The 20,821-nt window shown below is 45.5% G+C and overlaps 1 protein-coding gene across 5 annotated transcripts in view; it reads right to left on the bottom strand.

Moving 5' to 3' along the window:
- CDH4 (cadherin 4) overlaps positions 1-20,821 on the bottom strand; it is a 911,643-nt gene that overhangs the window by 350,827 nt on the left and 539,995 nt on the right. For 2 of the 5 annotated variants that reach the window (XM_077335763.1, XM_077335765.1), the window contains one exon: positions 20,159-20,382. The exons of 1 other annotated variant lie outside the window; for it this stretch is intronic. In XM_077335763.1, the coding sequence (XP_077191878.1) occupies positions 20,159-20,382 (224 nt within the window). The remainder of the gene's footprint in view (positions 1-20,158; positions 20,383-20,821) is intronic. 2 more of the 5 variants (XM_077335764.1, XM_077335766.1) reach the window with 1 other exon arrangement.

Raw genomic sequence — 20,821 nt, 5'->3', positions numbered from 1 at the left:
TTTCAATACTTGGTTATCAGATCCCCTCTCAGTCGTCTCCTCTCCAGGCTAAACAGACCAAGCTATGATCCTGCACTAAGCAGCTTGTTGGACTAGATGTTCTGTACGACCCTTTCCAATTCTATGATCCTGCGTCAAGCAGGGGGTTGGACTAGATGGCCTGTACGGCCACTTCCAACTCTATGATTCTCTTCTAATTGCAATTCCAGGAGATCTCCAGTTCCCACCTTGAAGTTGGCAACCCTACCTCCAAAGCTCTGGCCCTCATCCCCCCCCCCCTTGCCATCACAGGTGCTCAGCACCCCTTTGCACATGGCCTGGGAAGTCAGGGAGAGGAGGCAAGGCAGAATCGTATGTTTACTGACAGAAATGCAAAGGCAACTGCAGGGAACAGCAGTCCCGGCTTCCAAAAGCCGGGCAGACTCCCGAGCCACCTCCTTTCCATTTGGCTGCAAGCAGAACCAGTGAGTGGGAAACAATACCAGCGTTCGCCTTACGCTACACTTAGCAGTAACCAGTCTAGCCAGCTGGCAGCTCTGCCCTCCCGGCCAACCTGCCTTTGATATTAGTCAGCCCCTGGCAGCAAAGACATCTGGACGCTGGTATCCAGCCGAGCGTGTCACCAGCGCATTTACATAATATACTATCAGATTTTGTGTACCAGCTTAAAAAGGCCCGTTTTGGATCACGCCAACAATCGGGATGGGAGTAAGCCGCCGTTTGGAGCAGAAGAGATGGCGCAGCGTGGTACTTTAAATATGATTAACATGCAATAGGCTGGGCCGGGAGGATCCATTTTGCTTTGCCTTACGCTGGTGCGGGAGATTCTCCTGCAAGCAGAGGGCACTTTAGCGGGCTGGATCCGTGGGATGCAACCCATCCATTCTGGAAAGCAAACGGTTCTCTGTCGATTCAAGCGGGTAACCCTGTTGGTCTGGAGCAGCACAACAAAACAAAATCAGAGTCCAGTGGCAACTTTAAGACCAATAAAGATTTATTCAAGGTGTGAGCTCTCGCGTGCAAGTCTGAGGAAGAGTGCTTGCACTCGAAAGCTCACGCCTTGAATAAATCTTTGTTGGTCTTAAAGGTGCCACTGGACTCTTCTCTGTTGCTCAAGGCCATAGATTGGCTGTCTGACTCAACCATCGCGACAGTATAGAGCAGTTTCCGTTTCCAGACGTCAGCACTATCCCTACATTTTTTGTTTCCCAGTCTGCCAATATTAATCTGCTCCTTTTAAGAATAATTTTTAATAGCAAACATGAGAAGAAGAAGAGTTGGTTCTTATACTTCACTTTTCTCTGCCCGAAGGACTCTCATAGAATCATAGAGTTGGAAGGGACCTCATGGGTCATTTAGTCCAACCCCCTGCAAGTCTCAAAGAGGCTTAGCCCATCAACACACATCTCCGGACCTGACCAGGGCATTTCCCAATGTCCTGCTCCATGGAAAATTCCATCACATGTTCACCTGGGTTACATTGTGTAACCCCCTCCCCCCAAAATATATAAATATTGGCTTCACAAAGCAACCTAGTGTTTTCTGATTCGGGACCCATTTGGAACACCCTTCACGCTGGTTTGTGTTGCTGCTCTCTGCCTCTCTACTCTTCAAGACCGGTAATTATATTGAAACCTCTTTTCCCACTGTATTTCTCCCTATCCGACTGATTGCTAGTGTGCTAGATATATTTTTGCCTATTGTATTATTTTCCTTCTAATAAAGATGGTTACTATTTTTACTATAACCATTTGTGTCTGCCTTGAGTTCTTAAGGGTGTAATCACCTCATAAACCTTGGCATACGATCCATTTCGCTACATTACTACCTTTCACTAAGCAAATTCCCCACCAGTGAATATATGCGTGTCACAGGATGCATGTATAAGTGTGTTTCTGGTGTCATCAGTGACATCACTTCAGGTTTGATGGACAGCAATCATGTCTTGACATCTCAGGACATAGTTATGGTCCTTGCTTTGTCCCCATTCTGAGCAATGGAGAGATCAGGCAATGGGGCCAGGAATTTTTCCCGCCCCCATCGGGTAAATGCCAATCCTACTGCACAGATTTAAACCCACAGCTCTGCAGTTGGAATTATCCTTTCTCATATGAAGAAAGGAGGTGAAGGAAGATTGTATTAAATATAATTTTCCATTCATGCCTTCAGTATGTATTAAATATTGCTTCAATTGAGAGAAAAGCATGTGCGCACACCACTACATATAGACTCCCGGAAAATCTGTCACGAAGTGTCCCTCATTGAAGAAAAAATATATTTCCCCATGGAAACCACATAATGCATGAAAGGGCACTGGATTTTTTAAAAGAAAAGGGCTCTCAGCTAATGGATACTCCAGAGTTGCTACTCTTAAGTAGATCTAAAGACTTAGCTACATATTGCCGCTTACTTATTTCTGTTATTGCTTAGAGCAGGGTCCCCAACATGGTCCCTGTAGATGCCATGGCATCTGCCAACATATTTCCTAGTGCCCCCCCCCCCGGGGGGTTTGGGGAAAGTGGTCAAGGACAGGTGGGACTTTTGGTTGTGTAGGTTTAAAAAAATACTGCTCTGGCAGCAGCTAACATCACAACACAAGTATATTCACTTTGTGATTGAAGCTACGTTGCAGCAGCTTCCCCTCCCGGCTTCCCCTCCCGGCAGTCTTCAAGCAAAGGTTGGATACACACTTTTCTTGGATGCTTTAGGATGCTTAGGGCTGATCCTGCGTTGAGCAGGGGGTTGGACTAGATGGCCTGTATGGCCCCTTCCAACTCTATGGTTCTATGATTCTATGGCTTGTATGGCCCCTTCCAACTCTATGATTCTATGATTCTATGAAGCCAATTTTGTAACTCTTGTGTCCATTTGTGATAATGATAATGGATTTTAATCTTTTTTTTTTAAGCGGGTGGGTTGTTGTTTCTTTTGTAAGCCATCTAGGGACCCATCTGAGAGAGAGGGAGAGGTGATTTTTTTTTAAGTAAATAAGTCTGAGGATATATCAGATGTGAACAATTTAGTTGAAATGGGAACACCCACTCAAAATCAATTACAATCACTTCTCACTTACTCCCTTCCCAAGATAATAACAGCAGGAAACAGAGGCATAGTGGATCAAACATTATGCAAGGGTTCTACTCCGTAGATGGATTTGCACTGCCACTGGTGGTTATACAGGAAATTATCAAGAATGTTTTCATTTTCTCTCATTTAAAAAAAAAATCTTTTGTGCGAATTTTTATTTTTAAGCAAAAGAAAAAAAATATATGAGGTTTTCATTTGGCCTTGTCATGCAGGACTAAAGAAGCCTTTCCAACAAAAGCAAAATATATTAATATGTTTTTCACCTTTCTGATGGCTGCTTTTGTCTTGACGTCACTGCAGAATTTGTTAGCAACTGTTGGTAGCAACGGGAAAACAAACAGCCCTGGTTCTTGATGTCCCTCACTTGGCTCCTTGATTTTCTCTTGATTACTGAGGCTGACCATTTCCACACTGGAGGGTTTGCGCCGGGATGCAGGCTGGAGTTTGAGTCGGAGCAGATTGCCCTGCCTCTTTCTGCTCCCGCATTGGGGAGCATTTGGCCCAGTGCACCTTGTCCATTCCATATTTGTGCTCCCACATGGGAGCCAGGGCAGCAATGTTCCCAGTATGGAAATGGTCAGATTTGCGTTGCCCGGTCTAGACCTAAAAATATCTTGAAATTTCGGGGATGGAGCCAGGGGAAGGCAAAGTTTGGGAAGAAGAGAGATGTGTTTTATTGCACTTCACTTTTTACTACCTGAAGGAGTCTCAAAGCAGCTTAGAATCACCTGTCCTCTCTCCCTCCACAACAGCTACCCTGTGAGGTAGGTGAGGCTGAGAGAGCTCTGAGAGAACTGTCACTGACCAAGGTCACCCAGCTGGCTGCATATTTTTATAATTATAATTATTTATTCCATTTCTAGGCCACAACTCCTGGCCTGCCAGCTCGCAACGGCTTACAACATAAAACAATAGTACAGAATAAAAATACATAAGAACCCCAGCCACATTCCTGCACAGGTCACCCCCCCCCCTACCCTACCTTCCTGACCACCAAATATCCAGAGAGATATTATCTTTGAATGCATTGGAGAAGGGGCTAAGTTCTTCCTACTGCCCGGGCTCAACCAAATGCCTGGCGGAAGAGTTCCGTCTTGCGGGCCCTGAGGAACCACATTACTTCCATCAGGACCTGCAGCTCTTCCGGGAGCACATTCCAGCAGGCGGTGGCCAGGGCCAAAAAAGCCCTGGCTCAAGTCGAGGCCAGGCGAACATTGCATGGGCCGGGGATCTCCATCTTATTAGGAGTTGCAGAGCAGAGAGCCCTGCATGGGGCAGAGGGAGTTAGAATCATAGAATCATAGAATCATAGAGTTGGAAGGGGCCATACAGGCCATCTAGTCCAACCCCCTGCTCAACGCAGGATTAGCCCTAAGCATCCTAAAGCAGACGGTCCGTTAGACGGTCCATCTATGTGAAGGAGGAGTGGAGAATCAAACCCAATTCTCCAGATTAGAGCCTGCCACTCTTAACCATCACAACAAACAGAGGAGAGCGATGAAGATGATCTGGGGCCAAGGGACCAAGCCATATGAAGATAGGTTGAGGACCTTGGGAATGTTCAGCCTGGAGAAAAGGAGGTTGAGAGGGGACATGATAGCCCTCTTTAAGTATTTGAAAGGTTGTCACTTGGAGGAGGGCAGGATGCTGTTTCTGTTGGCTGCAGAGGAGAGGACACGTAGTAATGGGTTTAAACTACAAGTACAACGATAGAGGCTAGATATCAGGGAAAAAAATTTCACAGTCAGAGTTGTTCAGCCGTGGAATAGGCTGCCTAAGGAGGTGGTGAACTCCCCCTCACTGGCAGTCTTCAAGCAAAGGTTGGATACACACTTTTCTTGGATGCTTTAGGATGCTTAGGGCTGATCCTGCGTTGAGCAGGGGGTTGGACTAGATGGCCTGTATGATTCTATGATTCTATGATTCTATGAAACATGGGGAGTGGGGTGGGGGGACCTCAGCAGATGACAAGAACCCAAACTGCACCTTCCAGAGTGGCCGTTTTCTGCAGGTGAGCCAATCTCAGGCCGCTGGGGCTCAGCTGAGATCTCCGGCTTACACCCAAAGGTCTTCCTCCCAAGTTTGAATGCCATTGTTCTCCCACCCCATCGCACCCCTAACCCGGGTCCCGCCCCTCCTATGAGACAGCTATTATGCTGTCCTTCCGGCCATATTTACAAACAGTCATAAACTCTGTGGCAAATTTAATCAAAGGGCGCTTTCGCGTCACGTCCCATTAGCATCAAAACACAGATTGCCGTTCGGGAACGATTTGTGTCAAAGTGCCTTGGAAACACACACACACACACACACACGCCCTTGCAAAACCAGGCATTTTAGCAGCAAGATCTTCCATCGCGCACCGTGCGTCAGCAGGGGCATTAAATTAATGTGTTTGCACAAATGGCATGTGCTAATTGACAAAGAAATGGAAATGGGGTCGCACACTCCCACTTTAAAATAATGAACAGCACCGGGAAGGAGCAAAAAAATTACACACCAGAGTATGTACATAAAAGCGCACGCCGTTGCGCCGGAAAAGTCTCGTCCTTTTTGGGAGGCGACGAGGACTGGTCCTCACATGCTCTGTGAAGCACCAGATCAAAATGTTTCATCCCCGCTCCTTCCGAAGGCAAACACAGCCCCTGGCACATTGGCAACCTTTATCAAAACCAGCGGCACACAATCAAAAACGTTATGTTTGCTTAGGAGCTCATTAGATAAAATAACCTCCCTGTTTATGGAATGCAACACTTTTGTAATTCTGTATACACACACACAAACACACACACAAACACACACACAAACACACACACAAACACACACACAAACACACACACAAACACACGACCGGCCAATTAAGCAAGGGATCCATTTCATGTGCGGAGGAGTGGTTTCGCTTAACAGTGGGACGGTAGGCAGCCATTCACATTAGAGTCAATTAGCAAGAAAAATTGTCAATTTTGGCAAGCATGCACAGGATCCGTGGGATGACAGACGGGCAAAAGACTGAGTGAGAGACTCAAACGCAGACATCTTGTGATAACAGGGGGGAGAAAAAAGTACGGGGCTTGCAAATGGTGCATTCTGCAAACTTGATCGTGTAAAGGAGAGGGGAGGGTCATATAGGAAGCCAGAAAGGGGCAGGTTCTGTATTCTTATGGGCCATTCTATTCTGTACAGGGATATATTTTGCTTCAGAATATAGCTGCAGGGCTGCAACTGGCAACCTGCAGGAGAGCTGAGGGTAGATGGGGGGTGGGGAAAGGCTGCCTCCCAGGGTCTTCTGGCGTGCTCGGGATGGGCTGGACTTACATCTGTGACGTCCATGAATACTTGCATCTCACCAAGCATGCCAGAAGGTATGTTCCACATAAGAAACAAAACAAAACTGGAAATGACAATGGGTAGTTCTAGGGGGCTTTCCGCACCGGGATCTTTGTAGCAAATTGGTTGCTGAATGAAAAATCGCCATTTAAAATAGTGGAATTCGTCGTTATGCATACCTGCCTTTGTAGTGGAATCCAGTTGCGTTTTGTAGCGTTTCCCACAGGCTTCCGGTCTCGGCAAAAATCGCTAGAAAGGAAGCGCTCTTGCCAAGCTCGTCCCGCCCCTGGCCGTCAAACAGCCAATGGGCAGCCGTTAGCATGCTCCCAAACAGCCCCTTTCCCTTTAAGAAAGTTTAAAAAAAAAAACATACCCATTGCAACGAATCTGTGTTGATTCGTTGCAACGGAGAGACCCATCCAGCTGCCCGGTGTGTTTGAGCTGTCGTTTGATCGTTGCCACGCTCCCTCCGAGTGAAAAAAAAAATCCGCCCCCCTCTCACGGGCCCGATTTTCGTGTAAAAAATAAAGGGAAAATACATCAGCAAACGGGCTTCTCTGTTATTTGTGTCCAAAGTGTTGTTTGTGCTTAGTGACTCTGGGGAGGGACTGAAGCCGGGGAAGCCTCTAAACAGAAAGAGGCTCGCTGGTGCGTTTATCCCCGCTCGCTCGGAGAAAAAAAAAATGGCGATCGCTTCGCCGGAAGATCAGAGGAGAGAGCCAGGGGCAGGGACTTTGTAGAAACCGCAACAATGTTAACACACAGGTCTTTTTCGCTAGTGTTGCAGATTGGTTGCAGGAGTGTATCGCTTTCCGGAGGGTGAATCCACTTTTGGGGATTTCCCTGAAAGCGCTACAAGGAAGCGCTTTTTGCGGATCGGTTTCAGGTGTGTGGCAGATTGTCAACGACGTTGTGCATAACGGCAAATCAATAGCGTTTTCAATTGGCAACCATTGTGCGATTTTGAAGGCGTGCGAAAAGCCCCTAGGATTTACCCAAATATTATGTGAAAAACCATAGAGATTTCATAGATTCCTAGACCTATCCTATGCTACTTCCATTTTATTTAAATGAAAGTAATGCAGTTCCATACGTGATGCCCCCCCCATTTTTTTCTCCCACTGCAGCTTCGACTGGTTTGGCAGGTCTGCTTCAGAAACCAAAATTAGGCCATTTGGCAACATGGGCTTTGTGGATGTGGAATAAGGGAAGCATTTGAAATACAATCTAGGGGTAACAGTAACTTTTCCACTTGGTTACATCAGTGGTTAGGCTCCAAAGGCCATTCTTTTTGAATCTTGGGGGTTCTTTTGAGAAGAGGCTCCCGAGAACAGGCTATAAATTTGGTCCCTGTGTATGTCAAACCCCCAGCCCAGAAAAGATGAATAGGGGAACTTTCCCCCCCCCCCCTTTCCCTTCAAAGCCACTTGTCGGAAGAGAAAGAACTGTGATCTGGACAAGGTTGATTCAGCCCTTTAAACTTATTGCGGGTGGTGAATCAGACCGGATTTGGCCGATTCGTGCCTCAATTAAGGTTGATTCGGGAACTTTTGGGCTGATCTGGATCGAATTGCACTTCCCTGCTTTGCAATAGTCATTGTCTTCAGTTAATCACCTTTACTTTTCTTTCCTCCTTAAAAAAAAAAAAAACCCTGAAATCCTTATTTCCTTGTTCATTTAATTTCTAGGCTGCCGTTCCGTGCAGAGCAGGCTGTTTTCCAAATCCTTATTTTCTAAAAATCTGCAGATACGCTTTAAAATGGCTGAATGACCCATTGCAGTGTCCTGGTAGTTAGCGTTCTGCTTCCCATCCTCAAAGTAATTCTCTGGTGCAAACAACAGCCCTATCAGTCCTGCAACGAAGGAATGAATCAAAGCACCTACCAAAATTTGGAGGCATATCTCTAGCCTTTTTTTTAAAAATAATTTTTGCTGCTGTTGAAATTCTGGATAGTAACTGGAAGCCATTCAGTAGGGTTGGCTGCTGTTAATATTCACTGATGCGATCCATCACAAACAGATGCCACGAGAAGACAGCTCAGAATCTTTGTGAGAAGTTTCCAAGTGTCAAAAAGTTTCATAACCTGCTTCACTTTCGGGGAAGGAGGGCATTTCCTGACACTGTCCTTGCTTAGAGCAGTCACCGATAAACCATGCTGTCAAAATGGCTAATGAGATGAAATTTACGGAGCAATCCTAAACATACTTATAGCCTTCTGAGTCTACTGAAGAAGACTCTCCTACTCTGTTCTACTCTGCTTGGGACTGCACTGTTAAGGGACCTTGACCTGATTTTTCAGCTCCTCCCGAAAATTACAGTTCATTTTTTCAGTATGCTGGTGCTGGTCTTCAAAATGCACCTCTCACACTTCCAGCTCCACAAAAACTGGACACAGGAAAAAGAGACATTCTTTGCATTTTCTACCAGCAGAGGTGTGTTATTAAAGATTAACCAACATACTGCCAGTTATGTATTTGAAGGAAATTCTTCTTTCCTCAAAGAGTGATTAAACTGTGGAATTTGTTACCCGAGGATGTGGTGATGGTCACATACACAGACAGCTATAAAAGGTGAAATATTTAAGATTTTAACCATTAAGACTTTCTATTTTACATTATTTTGTGAGAAGTTTATTTGATAATGTTTAAACTTTCCTTGTCTTATGCATTCTGCGTTCATATCTTGATCGATTCTGTGTATCCCTTTTAATAGAGAGCCAACATGGTGTGGTGGTTAAGAGCTGGAACTGAGCTTGATTTCCCGCTCCTCCACATGTAGCCAGCTGGGTGACCTTGGGCTAGTCACAATCCTCTTAGAGCTGTTCTGACCAAGCAGTTTTATCAAAGCTCTCTCCTGCCTCACCTACTTCACAGGATCTCTGTTGTGGGGAGAAGAAGGGAAGGCAACTGGAAGCCACTTTGAGACTTCTTCGGGCAATGAAAAGAGGGATATAAAAACCAACTCTTCTTCTCCTCTGTTCAATATGGCCTATGGCTGGATCAATCAATTGAACCCTGAGCTCTAAAAGGGAAAATAGGCAAATTCAGAGATTTATTCATTGTCTATCAGTACTTCAAGCCATGGTGACTAGAGGGAACTTCCATGTTCAGAGGCAGTCAACCTCTGAATCACAGTGTCAGGAGACAACACCAGGGAAATGCGTCTTGGCCTCTATAACAGAGAAACTGGCGGATCGCTGTGTGAGGTAGATGGGGCTGAGAGAGCTCTGACGGAACTGCTCTGACAGAACAGCTCTAAGAAAACTGTGACTAGTCCAAGGTCACCTAGTTGGCTGCATGGGGAGTAGGGGGGGAATTAAACGTAGTTCTCCCAATTAGAGACCACCACTCATAACCACTGTACCAAGCAGCTCCGGTGCTGTTGAAACAAAGAGACTCTAATGATGATTCTGTGATATTTCCCCCCCAAATGACAAAATACATAGTGCTTGAAAGTCCTTACTCATGGTAATCAAACTGCGGCCCTCCAGATGTCCATGGACTACAATTCCCATGAGCCCCTGCCAGCACTGGCAGGGCTTCATGGGAATTGTAGTCCATGGACATCTGGAGGGCTGTAGTTTGACTTCCCCTGTCCTTACCTGTATGTCCAGGCTAGGTCTATTTTGTCGGCTCTCAGAAGCCAAGCAGGGACCATCTCAATACTTGGATGGGAGACCACCAAGAGAAGTCCAAGATTGCTATGCAGAGGCAGGCAATGGCCAACCAAGATGCCTGGCAACTCCTTTTCTGGTGCCCACAAGGGTTTTTTTCAGAAGTGGGTGGGTTCTGATTGACTATTAGAGATTTGATTGGCTGAGCTGATGTCTTTAAAGAGTTGCTCGGGCAACAGCCGCCACCTCAGCACATGGGTCTGCATTGGGCTACAGCTGTGATTGGGCTACCATTCTGTGGTTGGCTCCGCCTCCTGTTGCAGCCATTTTGTGGCCGCCATTTTGCACCATGTCAAAATTCCATACGAGCCGGCAGGCTCAAAACGGATGGGGAGCCGCACCCTACAGGGTGGCCATAAATAAACTGTAAACGGATTGAGCTTTCCATCACTGTGGTTTTGGAGGTAGTGTGACATTCCACATGAGTCCCGCAGTCACACCCAGCCAAAAAAGCGATGAAAAATTGGGTCGATTTTGTGTTTGAACGATGATGTTTTGGAATTAAATTCCTTCCCCATAAATCTCCTTTCACGGGGTCGGCCCTCCCCAATGTACCTGTAGCGAATCACCTATTTTCATGCAATCAAGAAGAGGAATTACCATAGCTTCAGTGGGTTTGGCGGAGGGGCGGGGGGAGGGTTGCTCCTTTGTTTACGCCATCCTTTTGATGCATTAGAACTAAACTATGGCAACAAGAAAACAGAAGTCAAGGCCTTTGATCAGCCAGGTCAAATGCATACATCACCAGCAGGTAAACTGGGCTCTCTCTGTCCGTTTTTTCCTTTGGTTAGAGCTGAGTGATTTATTGGTGTGCGGGACACTCTGTTTTATGAAAGACGGGGAGGTGAATGAAATCTCACCCTGGGGTGAGCTTTTAATACATGGCAGGACCTTCCCTCCATTAGAATATTGCCTCTTTAATAGCCGAAGTCTTGAACAAATGGGGATTGTGTCAAAGATTTGTGGGCAAACATTTATGAGAACGGTATAAGCCAGGCGATGTGGGAGGGGGCAGTCGCACACTGATCTTGTTCACGTCGCGCTAATGAAATTGGCTCATCCTCATGGCTGGAGATCTGAATACCTTGACGCAGGTGCATTTCTCTGTATGTAGGGTTGGGATGAGCAACAAGGTAAAGAGCACATGATGCGCAGAGATGGCTGGCAATGCCTCTACACTGAAATGGGGCTGCCATCGTGGGAACAACCTGAAGTTTTCTTATACCGGATTAGGCCATCAGTCCATCAAAGTCAGAATTTCCTACTCAGACTGGCAGCAGCTCTCTAGGAATACAGGAAGGGTTCTTTCTCATCACCTACTACCTGGTCCTTACAAATGGAGATACCAGAGGTTGAACTTGGGACCTTCTGCATGCCAAGAAGATGCTCTGCTGCTGAACCACAGCTCACCCGCCCCCCCCCCTTCCAGGTAAAACCCTCAGTAGTGACAATGGTAGCTCTAGGAATTCCTAAAAGCAAGATGGTTTTATCATAGAGTTTATAGTGATCCCTAGAGCTGCCCACTATCACTTCCAGGCTATTCCTGGAAATGACCTGCTAGCCCAGGGACTGGCAGAATTTTCTCTCTGTCTTTTTGCAATGACAATGAGACTGGCCACAGCAAACAATAAAACAAGTAAAAAGTCATAGAATCATAGAATCATAGAGTTGGAAGGGGCCATACAGGCCATCTAGTCCAACCCCCTGCTCAATGCAGGATCAGCCCAAAGCATCCTAAAGCATCCAAGAAAAGTGTGTATCCAACCTTTGCTTGAAGACTTCCAGTGAGGGGGAGCTCACCACCTCCTTAGGCAGCCTATTCCACTGCTGAACTACTCTGACTGTGAAAATTCTTTTCCTGATATCTAGCCTATATCGTTGTACTTGAAGTTTAACCCCATTACTGCGTGTCCTCTCCTCTGCAGCCAGCAGAAACAGCATCCTGCCCTCCTCCAAGTGACAACCTTTCAAATACTTAAAGAGGGCTATCATGTCCCCTCTCAACCTCCTTTTCTCCAGGCTGAACATTCCCAAGTCCCAAGTGAAACTAAAGCAAAGGCTTTTTCCTTAAGGGATCATGTTCGGCCAATTAGTTTAATGCATCTCGGTCATACAAGAATCCTACCTCCAATCCCCTTCTGATGGGGCCATGCACAATAGTATCTACTTTAGCTCTTAATGGCCACAGGAAGAGAAGATGATCCAGGTCTTTCTCCCCTTGGTAAGCCCGATGCTTCCATTATCTGATATCATGTTCGCATCAGGGTGAGGGCTGAAATGCTGCATTCATCAGGCCGTACCAGGAGCCCTTTGTGCAGTCGTGGAAGCCTCACTTCAGAAAGGATGAGGAGAGAATGGACAGAAGAGAGCGATGAGAATAAACAGGGGCCTGGAGGCTAAGTCCTATGAGAAATGCTTGAGGGACCTGGGAACGTTCAGCCTGGAGAAGAGAAAATGGGGGGAAACATGATAGAAGAAGAAGAAGAAGAAGAAGAAGAAGAAGAAGAAGAAGAAGAAGAAGAAGAAGAAGAAGAAGAAGAAGAGTTGGTTCTTATATCTCTCTACCCAAAGGAGTCTCAAAGGGGCCTACAATCGCCTTCCCTTTCCTCTCCCCACCACAGACACCCTGTGAGGGAGGGGAGGCTGAAAGAGCCCTGAGATTACTGACGAAGAAGAAGAAGAAGAAGAAGAAGAAGAAGAAGAAGAGTTGGTTCTTATATCTCTCTACCCAAAGGAGTCTCAAAGGGGCCTACAATCGCCTTCCCTTTCCTCTCCCCACCACAGACACCCTGTGAGGGAAGGGAGGCTGAAAGAGCCCTGAGATTACTGACGAAGAAGAAGAAGAAGAAGAAGAAGAAGAAGAAGAAGAAGAAGAAGAAGAAGAAGAAGAAGAAGAGTTGGTTCTTATATCCCTCTACCTGAAGGAGTCTCAAAGTGGCTTACAATCTCCTTCCTTTTCCTCTCCCTTTAATGGGGTTTATAATGCCATCAACTGTTTGAAATTGACATTTCCCCCCATGTGAACTGATCTCTGTCACCAGGGTTGTAACCCCCAGGGACCTCCAGCTTGGAGGTTGGCAACGCCCCAAGCACGCAACACATCAACTCTACTTAGGGCTTGTGTTGTATTGCGCTGTGACTGTACAACAAAGGTGGGACGAACAAACCCGAGAACCTGTTTGCATCCAGCTAGAATTGACTGGTTTTAACTATATAATATTGATTTTTTAAAATACCTTAATATTTACTATTTAATTTGAATCCCTACGTAGTTAATTCTTTTGTAAGCTGTCCTGAGCCTCCAGGGAGGGTAGGATATCGATATAAAAATCCATCAATCAACCAATATACATGACAAGTGATCTCATCTTTCTCCTGCAAGTGAATACACTTCTACAGAATGTCAAGAAGGAAATTACTTTTAAGCAAAGCCCAGAGGAATCTGGTGGGATGGTGTGTGTGTTTGTGTGTGTGTGCGTACGGTGGTGGGATGGTATGGGTGTATATGTGGGGTCCCGGGGGAGGGTTGCTCCCTTCCCCCCCCCCCCCAGGAATGCATTTCCATTCAAGTGTAACATTCATAAAATGCTGACGTGAGCTATAAGGCCAAATGATTCATTTCATAAACAATATCTCCTCTCTTCCTCTTTTACATAGAATATACCCACAGGCACCATCAACACACTCAACTGTAAAAATAACCAGTTGAATGAGAGCTGCGTTAAAAACTTTTATCTTAAGTATTTACTGTTATTCTAGAATATCACTCAATTTTCTCAGGGGGTAATTCCGCACGCTGGTGGTGAATTTGTGACCTCATTTGCATTTTCTAATTGAATTGCTATCAGGTTTCTTGCAAGAATGAACAACTAAAAAACAAAAAAACAAAACACGAACGCCAACATAACATTCCTACAGTTTTGTGCTACCCCTTGGATTATCTGGGGGAATGAGGCTTTACTTTATGTGGCTGTTTAGTCTGAAAAATCTGTTTGATCATTCAAGATAGAAGGCATGTTCAAGGATCTGAGATCCTAGTTTAAAGTAATTAACAGTATTTCCCAAGTGGTGGAAGACTGCTGAACTTGCGTTGAAGGCAATGCACAAGGCCAGCCCCACAATTAGGGGAATGAAAATCAGAGCCTGCCGGAAATAGCTAAGGAGGAACGCTAGCTCATTGGAAGAGGCTCTGCTTTGAATATCTAAGCTGAATCTAAAACAAAAAACAAAACATTAGAATTATTATGGTAACTAGCTGAAAAGCCCATTGCATCCAGGAATATAATGGGCGCTAGCAGTCAGCGTCAGGGAGAGCAGGCAAAGGGGGGAACCTACCTGAGGCACCGGTAGCGTTGGCGGTAAGCAGGCCAGTCGGGGCTGGTAGGAGGCTGGTTGGAAGTGGGGTGAGCAGCAGTGGGCATGCAGAGGGCTTGCTGGCAGTGTCTTGGGGGGAGAAAATGGTGGGTGGCCAATGGTGGCTTCAGGAATGCATCCTTGGGGGCCAGGGCGGGGCCGTGGAGCATCACGCTGGCGGCCAGCGACATTGGGAGCGGCTGGCCAGCGGCGTGCATGCGGAGAGCTTGCTGGCGGAGTCTTTGCGGGGCAGAGAGCGGCGGGTTGGCCAATGGCGGTCGTAGGAATGTGGATTGGCCCACTGCCTTTGCTGTCCTAGGGCCGGACAGACCCGGACAGCAGACTCGAGACCCAAAAAGCGCCGCCCAGATGACCATTTCAACTTTAGTTAAGAGCCTGTAGTAAAGATATGAATATGAACCTCTACCACTAACTTAAGGTGTCTGGAACACCTTAAGCTAGGAGTAGCAGTTGTTATAACAGTCTTGTAAGTCTCTATTATAACTCTGGTTTAAAAAGAGAAAAATAATTTGGGGTCCTTCTTTTTGTCTAACTATGTACATGGTATACAAGTTTATGGTAGAGGTTCATATTCATGTTACCATAATAATTCTAATGTTTTGTTTTTGTCTTAGACCCTCTGTTAAGAGATGGTTGAAGTTTCATCTTGAATAATAATTAAGTATTGATGACATTATTCAGTTGTATCTTTGTTATGCATTTATTAATTATTTTTGAACCATCACTAATTGTACCGTTATATATTCTCTAAGAATTGATGTCTCTTGAAAAAGCCACAAAGTGAAACTTGTTGGGATTTGCTTAATATTCTGGACATTAGAGAACCACTGAAGTTAGAAGACTCCTTAGAAGTCTGTTTATTATATTGTAACATTTTGGTAACGTATTAGTATCCCAGTGCCCTATTACTTGCTTTTTACCTAGTCCTTCACTGGCTCCTACCCCTCCTATTTCATTTTTTGCTTAAAAACCCTACAGCAGCCTTTCTTGACTTCTTTACTGTTGAGAAATCCCTGAAACATTCTTCAGACTAAGAGAAACCCTACAAGGGCATAATTGTGCAAAATATGCTTGGGAAGCAGAGCTGTGTACAAATTCACCCAGGGACCCACACCTTCCCACCCCCTCTAGCCCCACCATTGGTCATTTGGGAGGGGGGGCAGGTCGACATAATCATATATGATGATATCACCCATATATATATAAATAATTACCTTCCACCCATTCAGGGAACCCAGGGTCATCAAGAAACCCCAGGGTTTCATGAAACCCTGGTTGAGAACGCCTGCCCTACAGGGTCACCATAACTTGGCTGCAACTTGATAGCAGTTTCTACCACATATCATAGGATGCTTCAGTTAGTTGTAACCACAGTTACATGTGCAAAAAGGGAGGCTCAAGAATAAATGTGCTTGGGCAAGTTAAGCTCATGCATGGTTTTACTTAACTGCAGCCAACTTTGATACCGGAATGCAGCGTGAGACTTCTTTTCCATGGTCAAGCATTCTATCAGGATTTTCCATCACCTGACTTTGATGCAATCCAGGAATGGCTGTACAAGAATGCCATGAACGGAGTATCATGTCCAGATCACGGGAGGTGATGGTACCACTTTACTCTGCTCTGGTTTGGCCTCACTTGGAGCCCTGTGTTCAGCTTTGGGCACCCCAGTTGAAGAGGGATGTAGAAAAACTGGAACATGTCCAGAGGAGGGCAACAAAGATGGTGAGGGGTTTGGAGACCAAGATGTATGAAGAAAGGTTGGGGGAGCTTGGTCTGTTTAGCCTGGAGAGGAGATGGCTGAGAGGGGATCTGATAACCATCTTCAAGTATTTAAAAGGCTGCCTTACAGAGGATGGAGCAGAGTTGTTCTCTCTTGCCCCAGAGGGACGGACCAGAACTAATGGGATGAAATTAATTCAAAAGAAATCCCGTCTAAACATCGGGAAGAAGTTCCTGACAGTCAGAGTGGTTTCTCAATGGAACAGAATTCCTTGGGAGGTGTTTTTTTCCCCATCTTTGGAAATTATTAAACAGAGGCTAGATAGCCATCTGACGGAGAGGCTGATTCTGTGAAGGCAAAGGGGTGGCAGGTTACAGTAAATGAGCGATAGGATGTGAGTGTCCTGCATAGTGCAGGGGGTTGGACTAGATGACCCATAAGGTCCCTTCCAACTCTATTATTCTATCATTCTATCATTCTATCATTCTATGATTCTATGTTGTTTATCTACTCTTTCTAAAAGTATAGCATTTCAAAGCCTCCGATTGAAAGAAAAACCTATGGGTCATTCTGTTCCAAGATGAGAAGGAAACATAAGAAGATTGTACTCTGCAAGAAGCACCTTTAGATATATCTAAGTATTCTGAAGAAATCAGTACAGAGGCCCTGCAATGGCTGGAAGCGTGTTTCTGTTTGCTTCATCCTCTTCTGGAAGACTTACAAAAAGAAGAGGAGGAGGAGGAGGAGGCGAGTTTGATGGTTTCATTTCCCAGAAGGACCTTGCTAGGGTCAGCCACCACAACTGCACGGGGAAAATGACTCGATAATGTGGGGGTTTAGCACTGTTTTGATATCCTTCAAATAATCCCACGAACTTGCCTCATTTTCTTTGCAAACAAAACTCTTGTTTTTCTCATCAGTACAGGGAGCTTTAAATAACGCAGAAATCCAACCTCCCACTGAGATGACATAAAATAATACAGTCCATGACCTTGTCATTAATTTTGTTTTCTGCTGGTTTTTCCCTCCTCTGCCCTCCGACTCTACACTAATAAAGCTTTTAAGGAAATAAGGCTATGAATTTTTTAAAAAGCCACAGTTTGCTCCATCTTGAACCAGAATTCAGCGCGCATTAATAATATATGGATTCCCAATCAAACATGTTTACTAAAGTCGAAACGTATTGCAGCTGGTTTGATGAAGGCTGGACTTCGGACGAATGATAAGGAGTAGGCAAGAAAAGACAGTTAAGTATGGAAGGAAAAGTGGATCAACATTGGCCAGGCTGAAGAATGTCAGTGTAAAGTAACAGCTGAGTTATCGCAAGCCCCAAAGGGTTCTCACAGCAAAAGACTTACAGTGGTGGCTCACCTTTGAACATTTCTGCATGAGGAATTTGCCCCTGCCCAGCCTCTCATTGTTTGCTGGTTTTAATGCTGCTTCCTCATGATGTCGGCAGCAACCCATAGCTCTCCAGTAATTGGCACGAATTTTCATCCCCATTGCCTCGCTATGAGGCAATGCAGGAGAATCCTCTTCCCCTTCCTTGTCTTAGCACACCACAAGGCACAAACAGGGGCAAGAGTCTTGCTAGCGTTTTGTCCGCTCTCCCCTCTCCATTTCTGGATTGCTATGGGAACTTTGTTCTGGAGAAAATACAGTCAAATGTCTCCTGGGATAAATATGGGAGTATAACTCCAGAGTGTGTGGGGGAAATGCTTAGAATCACAGAATCACAGAGTTGGAAGGGGCCATGCAGGCCATCTAGTCCAACCCCCTGCTCAATGTAGGATCAGCCTAAAGCATCCAGGATAAGGATCTGTCTAGCCACTGCTTATAGATCATAGAACCATAGAGTTGGAAGGGGCCATGCAGGCCATCTAGTCCAACCCCATGCCCAATACAGGATCAGCCTAAAGCATCCACGAGAAGTATCTATCTAGCCACTGCTTATAGATCATAGAACCATAGAGTTGGAAGGGGCCACACAGGCCATGTAGTCCAACTCCCTGCTCAATGCAGAATTAGCCGAAAGCATCCTTGAAAATGCTGGCCATCAATACATGGTTGTTCACCAGGGCTGCTGTATACCCACACATCATTAGATATTGAGCTAGCACTGTGCTACAGAAATAATCTTCCACTGAATTATCCATGCAACCTTGAATTATCCATGTATGAACATGCCGATCCTGTTGCAAATGCTAGCTATGGTGTAAGGAATGGTGGGGCAAAACTCAGATCATGATTAACATCCAATGATGTGTGGATGCAGCTCTGCAGACAATGGGGGTGAGCAGTGGGCCCGTGGCTCAGTGGTGGATGATCGGCTTGGCACGTGGAGATCCCAGGTTCAATCCCTTGACCCTTCCAACTCTATGATCCTATGAATACAAGCCAGCTCTATCCCAAAGAGGCACGTGGTGAAATCATCAGAAGTAGCCAAGAACCAAGCTTGCCTTTCCATTCCTCCATTGGTCCGGAGGAAGTGTCTCCACCAGAGAGAGCAATACATCTACAGAGAAGGAAGTTTTGAAGATTCAGGAGTGTGAAAAAAATTCTCCCCAGTTCATCAAGGTCCAATTTGCGCGATGATCAAATGGCCTTTTACGAATAAGGAAACTCCAAGCTCAAAAGTCAGCTCTCCCCTTCAGTAACATTAACCTGAAAGCCTGTGTGCACGGAACTGAATTCATGGCGGTCAAATTATCCACCAGAGTCTCACTACTGCCAGTTGCAGTTCCTGCTTGGGAAAACCTGTCTGGCTGATATACTTGCATTTATTTATTATTCAGGTTCTCCCTTCCGTTCACCTTTTCCCAGGGATCTGGGCATGCCAAAGTAATTTGCAACCGGTTTGAAAGGAAACAGGCCACTAGGTTCTTAAAAATAAAACCCCAATGATTCTCTGGCCATTCTTAGATTGGGAATCTTAATATTATGAATCTTAATATTATGTGGCGGTGACTATGTGAGGGGAACTGATACAGTGCCACATTTACTGTTTGGTTGTCTTGAGTTTTTGATGTATCAGCATTCCCTAGGTTAAAAAGGTAAAGGTAAAGGTATCCCCTGTGCAAGCACCGAGTCATGTCTGACCCTTGGGGTGACGCCCTCTAGCGTTTTCATGGCAGACTCAATACGGGGTGGTTTGCCAGTGCCTTCCCCAGTCATGACCGTTTACCCCCCAGCAAGCTGGGTACTCATTTTACCGACCTCGGAAGGATGGAAGGCTGAGTCAACCTTGAGCCGGCTGCTGGGATTGAACTCCCAGCCTTATGGGCAAAGCTTTCAGACGGCTGCCTTACCACTCTGCGCCACAAGAGGCCCTTATTCCCTAGGTTAGGGGTGGCCAAACTCCCGTCAGATGTGCATGTACTACAATTCCCATGAGCACCTGCAGATAAATGTTTAACAATTTAAAAATATATATATATAGTATTTGCTGGCGTATAAGACTACTTCCCCCCCTGAAAAACATGCCTCCAAGTGGGGGGGGGGGGTCATCCTATATGCCATGTGCACTTCAGTTGGGATAGACATACCTGCCCATAGTGGCCCATAGTACTGTAATGTAATGTAACAAACTCTATATTTTGAGTGGAAATGTTGGGGGGTCATCTTATACGCCCAGTTGTCTTATACGCCGGCAAATACGATATATAAATGAATTCCCACCCATTCAGGAAGCCTTTCCATGGCCCTCAAGAAACCCCAGGTTTTCACAAAGCCTTGCTTGTGAAATACTGGTCTAGTCTGCCAGAAACACCACAGGGTCTCAGCCTGAGATATTTTGCATCACCTGCAACCTTTGGACTGGAGTTGCTGGGGGGTTGAACTTGGGGCCCTCTGCATGCCAAGAAGATGCTCTACCATTGAGCCACACCACCCTCCCCAGGCTAAACAGAAAATCAGTGCTCAATTAACTATTCTACTATTTCACATGAATATCACCGCTGTTGCAATTCTTTACCTTATGTCCCTTGTGTTGTGATTTGTCTCCCACCAGTAACCTGACCATTGTTTCCCATCTTTCTAAGGCCTGGAGATCCCATGCCGTCACCATAAACATTGTCTGCTCCGAGGGGATTTGCACCTCTTGGGTAGCGTAGATAGTTCCATCGGTCCTCACCTTGAAGTCCAGGTTGTCAGTTTCGTAGCGGATTCCCTTGGTCTCTGAGCAGTCGCTAAATTGCACTGGAAAGGAAGGTAAGAGTCTGATTATTCCTTATTGCCCTGAATGTCTGTTTCCAGATGAGGCAGTTTCAAATATCAACAATGTGGGGAAGCTGTTAAAACAATAAAGACTATAAAAGAGAACGGGAGAAACCAGCTAGTAGTAAAGAAAATTGTAAACTAGCAGAAAAAAGAAACAATGGGTTATCCTCAGGGCAGCTCCACATTTTCATTTTCCTCATTTGTAAGTTCCTGTTTCTGTTTTTAACTCTGTTCTGCCAATGTTTTTTTTCTTCCTCCAGTGGTTGAATTGTTATTACATCGCTTTACGGTAGGCATAAAGACCTTCAGTTTAAATCTGCAAGCAGATCTGCTGGACATAAAACAATGTAATATAAAATTGACCAGTAGGGGGAGCAAAGCATGTGTGAAACAGGGAAGAAAACAGAAAAAGCAAAAA

Source organism: Paroedura picta, chromosome 4 (genome assembly GCF_049243985.1).
Source record: "Paroedura picta isolate Pp20150507F chromosome 4, Ppicta_v3.0, whole genome shotgun sequence".
Taxonomy (NCBI): Eukaryota; Metazoa; Chordata; class Lepidosauria; order Squamata; family Gekkonidae; genus Paroedura; species Paroedura picta.
The sequence above is the reverse complement of the archived record's forward strand: the minus strand, read 5'-3'. Positions and strand labels throughout refer to the sequence as shown.